The 6663-nt window shown below is 36.6% G+C and overlaps 1 protein-coding gene across 3 annotated transcripts in view; it reads right to left on the reverse strand.

Annotated features, from left to right (window-relative positions):
- Positions 1-1844: 1844 nt before the first annotated feature.
- LOC110027909 (uncharacterized protein At1g04910-like) overlaps positions 1845-6663 on the reverse strand; it is a 103876-nt gene continuing 99057 nt past the window's right edge. Inside the window, exons 8-10 of one of the 3 annotated variants that reach the window (XM_020729536.1) lie at positions 4507-4537; positions 4209-4419; positions 1845-2719 (exon numbers count right to left, since the gene is read on the reverse strand). In XM_020729536.1, the coding sequence (XP_020585195.1) occupies positions 2395-2719; positions 4209-4419; positions 4507-4537 (567 nt within the window). In that variant the 3' untranslated portion in view covers positions 1845-2394. Of the gene's footprint in view, positions 2720-4208; positions 4538-6663 lie in introns of all 3 variants that reach the window. The other 2 variants (XM_020729535.1, XM_020729534.1) reach the window with 2 other exon arrangements.

Consider the following 6663-nt stretch of genomic DNA (forward strand, 5'->3'; position numbering starts at 1 on the left):
ATCTTTTATAGAGATTCATATCCACAAGGGGAAAGCCAAAAAAATAAAAATATAGTACTATTTTTTGCATGTGCTAGCTATTTGAATCCCTCACCATATATGATTTGTTTTGCATTCGTCTGTTATATATAATTTCTTACTAACATTTTTTGTTGGTGATTGAGTCTATAATCTTGTGGCTTTTATATGTATTTCTAGATTCTAGGATTGAGTCAATACTAAAACAAAGATATGTGCGTGGGTTCCCTGGACTTAAGGGCATGAACTATACTTGGATTAAGACCAGGAGTCGATTTATCAAGCCTTATATTTTAATTTTAGAATATTCAATCTTGTATAGACTTATAATCATCTCAAATATGTGAAACCTAACACTTTCTTACATTTCTAGGATATGGTATCAACACATTAGCGCCCAACATCTTTATTATTCTTTCATGTTAGTGTGTAATTTATATATGCATGTGTGCTATATTGTTTGTTTTCTTATAGAATGTGGTTTGTTTGGGCTCACACACATGAGCAAGCTTTTAGGTCGACAAAAATATTTTTACTTGAAATCTAATATTTTGTCCAATCACCTCAATAAAATTTAATAATAACATTTTTTTTTTAAGCATGGCCTTTGGTTGGATTTAAAAATTTAAATTAAATTAATATTTAAAGTTTAGAATTTTTATTGTGGCTATGAATCCATAGGTCACCCTTAGGGATTCCTATGCTTGCCATAATAGAGATATCTCTATAACATTGAACTTGAGCAAGATTATATTAATTTCATAGTGTAGTCCTTGCATAATTAATAGTCACTTTATTAATGAGATAGTATTGCATCATTTGCATATCCTTTATAAAGCATACTTTTTCCCCTACCCAATTGGCCACATGATTTAAACTGACTTAGTGGTTGTCTAAAACACTTGACTATTCTGACCAAGATAGGATTGAAAACACATGTTAGGTACTCTTGATTCTAATGGTTACCTACACTTATCCTCTTCTCATACAACCATTGTATCATCCTTATAATGACAATAAGCCACATTCTTGTTCTTCTTAGATAAGAGTCTTAGGATTCTAAGTAGGTTTCTTTCATTGGAATTGAGTTCACAAGGTCTCCCATAATGATGCATGCATCTCATGGGTTACTGACAAAAAAAATTGATCCATAAAGGTTCAACTACCTCTATGTCTAAGTAAGCTCAAGTCTAATAACTCAGGACGATAAATCCATGGAGCCATGACTGAGGCATATTTTTTAGTCATAAAAGTTCTTGATGTCTTATGATATACTTCTTATGCTGGTAAACTTTATTCACACTCTATTATGTGGCCTAATTTGGCTTTAATAAATGAGAAGGGCCCTATTGAAATGATAACCCTCATCCTTCACATACTATTTTATGGACTTTAAAACATCAGCATGATTTCTTTAATTAAATGCATTCTTCTGAATTCTCAAAGATGCAATTAACCTTATGTAATATGTCCCCTTCGTAGTGAGCATATACCAAGGCTTTTGTCTCCTACTTTCATCCCTCCAATGAATATATAAATATAATTCAATCCTGATTGGAATACTAACAAAATGTTAACATATTGATTCATTATAACATTAAACCAATGAAAACCCAACCAATGAAATCTATTAGAAACTCTAATAAACTTGCACTACCATCTCAACGGTAACTGCAATCACCTCCATCTGATTGCACACAGCGCCATTTACCTCCAAATGTTAGTCCTTCCAATTCAAAATCAAGCCTTTCTTTAATGGGATTGTCACGTAAGTTGAAGAAGCCTTGGCACAAGTCTAGCTCAAATATAAAAGAAATTCCTAGTTATTTTCTGCTTAATACCGCAATTATCTTAAAATTGTCAGTTACAGATTGCCAATATATTAATGTAACTGCCCATAACATGTAACTGTAAACTTTAATTCATAAAATGGTCATTAGAAGGAATACCAATTTCTTGAACTCCATAGGAGAGAAATCAAGGTCTCCGATTCCATGTACACATTGCATTGGAGAAGCCCTCAAATGAAGCACGTTAGATAATACTAGAGCACATAGATGACAGTTCATGGGAACAACATGCTCGCCAAAATAACTCTTTTCCAACTGTTTTAGTAAATTATTTTGGCCTAGAAATCATTACATTGTGACCTGAAGCTCAATCATGCAGCTCTTCCAGTATTTCTCCTGACAAGTTGAATAGACCCAAAAATATATTGAATAATAATTAATCTTTACTTTCTTGCAGCCTGATGCTCCGCCGAGGCCGAGTGCTCGCATTTTGGACTGCATGCTTCTTCTGCTGGCATATTTTGTCTATTGATACAGCGAACATTCTGCCAGTTCTCTCTTTTCTCCCAATTGGAGTTTCATTCCTTCATTTTCTGATAAACCTTCTTGCTTCTGCCACTAAGGGAAGTCCTTCAACTGCTCTAGAACTATTTTTCAACATGGCTGGTCTCCCTCCAAGCTCTGTTTGTTGCATATCTGGTTTCTGACAGATGCAGGAATAAGGATATTCATGGAAGTCACCTCTTCCGGGTTTCATCTCCTCAGGTTCACCCATGAAACTCCTTTGGTACAGCTTGACCTTTTTAGCAAATGTCGCCCACTCCATCTTATGTTGTGCCTTAAACAGTGGGCTCAACTTCTTTGCATTTGGCCGTATGGTCCTCTTGTGCCCGGCAAACCTCCTGCAAAAACTAAACCACCACTAGTCAGAAGATCTTGAGGGACATAAGGATATTCATGGAAGTTGCACAGCTAATATAGTTGGAATGTCTGAACAAAAATGGATGATAAGGCAAGATCCAAGCTTAAATATGCCTATTTTTGGGTAAGGCTGAAGGAATGGGAATGCCGTTGATAACAGAAGATGGAAATCTAATAGCTCAAGCCATATGATGAGTTCAAGTGGACCTTGAGCAACAAAATCGTATGCCATTAGAGAAGAATTTACAACGAAGCAGCAGCGGTAAGGAACTATGTATTTTTTTCCTTTTTAAGGAATCATACAACAAGAGGACCCATTTCCATTAGCATTAAGAGAAACATGCAAGTGAGAAATAAAAAGAGTAACAATTGAATGAGGTTCCTGCAAAATATTTAAAAATTGATAAAAAGTAAGAAAAGGTGCATGAAGGTCGCCCGACACAGTGGGGTACAGGGAGGTTGATCTACAAAGCATCTACTTTTGTATAGCAGAAAAGCTGTTAGTATGTGGAGGCAACCTAACCATAGTATTTCAAGCTCCTGACCTCAAGTCAACATCAACAAACACGTGATATTCAATGGTGAGGCGGAGTTCTAGGTTCTACTTTACTAATAAGATGCAAGAAGGCGAGAAGGATAGAAAACAGATGATAAATTTACTACCGAGACAACATAAATCCCACATCAATAGCAGTTAACAACCTGCCCTTGACTAAAGCCCCATTTGGCATGACCTTCTACTAGCTATTTTTGCTGGAACATTGACAATAGTTTTAGGAAAAAATAGTAATCAAACAGTTGTATGATAGTTGAAAATTAACTTCCTCATACAACATTTTAGTAGCATTACTGAAATGCAATTTTGTCAATCGTACTTTCTTGCATAACTAATTAAGTTAATTTAGTAAGAGTAAGTTATTAAATTCTATTTGTAGAAAATGCATAATACTATAAAGTTCATCATTCGATCAATTCACACCACAATAGCTTTTGACCAAACAGCCACAAACAACCCTTTCAGCGCTTCCAACAACAGCCTCAACACAACTTAACAATATTTTATGACCTCCTAGCACGCTGCAGCTTAAGATGACAGTAACAAAAAGAGCCTGAGAATTAGTGTTGGAACAAAATAAATGGTTATGCATTTAATTTAAATCACCAGCGTTGTCATCTGAAGGTTATGAATTTGAGTCAAAAAAACAATCTCTACAAATGAGGTTATGTGCATCAAACCTACTAAAATTTTTCATTGGTGGGAGCTTCAAAGTCCGGATTAACCACTTTTAATTTTGAACCAATGCACAAGCAGCCAGCATGATTAAATTTCAAAGGTAGCATAAACAGCATGCTACTTGCAAGAAATGCAATGCAAACCATCCCTGCACTACTGAAGAAAGACAAAAACACTAGATAAAATGAAGCAGAAGAATCTAGATGAAAGAGAAAATATAAAGTACAAGAAAATAACTTCATTACCTTCGTCCAGCAAGAATCTTGGCCATGTTCCCATTGTTATTGGTAACAAATACGTCACTGTCCTCACAAACAATATAGTCAATAGCAGCAAGACGGGAGGAGAAGGATAGAAAGGGCTTCAAATCCTCTCCAGCGAGTATTTCTTTAGTATAGAAGTTTGGAAAATAATCTCTTAGAGGTTGTAGAGTTCTTTCTCCACCATAGATTTCCCCTGATGCTACATAGAGATATATGTCATTTTCAAAACCAAGTGCTCTTAACATCAAACCAACTTCACATGGAGTCAATGGGCACTTGCCTCTGCTACGTTCATTCTCTGCGTCTAAATCCTGAAAAAATATAATATTGACGCTTCTGTAATGCAAACAAAGGAAATGAAAGCAATATATGAAATCGCTGCATTCCAGATTTCCACAAATCATCAATAAGCAAAAAATCAGAGAGAGAGAGAGAGAGAGAGAGATTGCCCGAAAACACAAAATCCATCCTAGGGCTGTCAAAAAAGTTTGTTATTTGCTAACACCTCGTGCTCGGCTCGAAATCTTGCTCATGTTTGGTTTGTTCATCAAGCTAGCGAGCCGAATACAGACAAACTTTTGTGATTGAAATTACAAAACGAGCCAAACACAAACAAACATGTTCAGTCATGTGCGGCTTGAATTAATATCATTAGTTCATTCTAGGTTAATGTTTTTTCTGAATTAATGAGCCATTTAATCAAATTTTAGAGATTTGATGGAGGGTGGATTTAAAAGCCTACTATGGAGGGTGGATTTCAAAGCCTACTATATGCATATATATATATATATATATATATACACATATATGTATATATATGTATACATATATGTATATATATATGTATACATATGTATCTATATATGTATACATATGTATCTAGATATGTATACATATGTATACATATGTATCTAGATATGTATACATATGTATACATATGTATATATATTAAAACCCAAGGGCTGATAAGTTAAAGAAAAAGATACAGATAGGTTTGTATGGGTGGACCTAAACACTCAACCGACACAGTACAACACACACACAAAAAATGTAAAAGATGGGTACATATAGAATAGGATGAAACTTGTGACATTTAGCAAGGATAGGACCAAATATCTTACAGTGGGTACAATATGGGGGTTTGTGTTCCATGACGATTTGTTGCCAATAACCATATGCGTTGTGCCAAGCCAGACTTCAGTAACATCAAGTAAAATAATATCCCTTTCCACAAGTATTCTGGCCACCGAGGGTCTTGTTAGATTGCAAGTAGACAGATCTAGTTTCAAAAGAACCCCAAGGATGACCCCAATAGAGTAGCTTGAGACAAGGTAAACTAAATCATACTGGTAGAGTGGGAGTTTCATGCTTTGGGTCAAAATTAGGAGACCACTTGAGTAACTTTATTGATTTGCCTTCGATATTAAGATATTTCTTAAGATATTTCTTGGATATTAAGATATTTCTTGGAGAAAATTTTGGTGTAGTCTTCAGCCACAGTTAGTTGGAACAACATATATCTCCTATCCATGAGTCCCACTTTTCACTTGCCTACTAACTTAAGATCATTAACACTCTTAATACCATCCATAGGAGAGTGTCTCCACTGAAATTTGCCAATAAGAGCAAACTTCAATTTTTCTGTCAAGGTAGAAATTTCTGATTCAGAGAAAAAGTTTGATTATTTTCTTCCTTTCCTACTTTCTTTCTAAATAAAAGGACAATCATTTGTACTCTCACGACATTCCTTATAACCTGAGGGGAATACCACTGCGGACTCCTCCTGAGAGTTACCCACCACACTGGTAAAGGAGAATTTGTCCGGCTCAATCAAAGAAAAAATAAACAGCATCAGATGCTCTCGGCATTAAACTGTTGTGAGGTTGCTGAAAGGCAGGCAGAGAAGCTGTCAGGCACAGAAATAGGAGCAGCGCTAAAACAGAAGAATCGGGCGCAGACGACAGCTACAAGCGGCAGAGGCGTGGAAGACGACGACATCAAGCAGAGCAGGTGCGAACGTCGACGTCGAGCAGAGCGATAACGACAGAGGAAGACGACGCGAGCAGTGGAGATATCGCGATGCGAACCGCGACAGGGAGTGCGAACATCGACGTAGATGCAGACGCCGAAGCAAGGGTCAACGATGCGAGATCTTCTTCTTCTAGCGGTAGAATCAATTGCGACCGAAATCGCAATTGGAAGCCCTAGCGGAGCTCTCGACCGCAGCCGACATCGTGATATATATATAAAGGAATGACCAGCGGCTATTATACGAGTCTCTAGCCACCCTTAGTATGCCTAACAATTCGAGTACAACCTCCTTAAGGCCAACTGTGCCAAAAGGGATTCGAACCCCCGACCTGAGGAGTCTTATATCGTGGATGCCCACCAATAGGTCGGGGTACGTGGCACACACACAGATATATATATATATATA

Source organism: Phalaenopsis equestris, unplaced genomic scaffold (genome assembly GCF_001263595.1).
Source record: "Phalaenopsis equestris unplaced genomic scaffold, ASM126359v1 Scaffold000468, whole genome shotgun sequence".
Classification (NCBI taxonomy): Eukaryota; Viridiplantae; Streptophyta; class Magnoliopsida; order Asparagales; family Orchidaceae; genus Phalaenopsis; species Phalaenopsis equestris.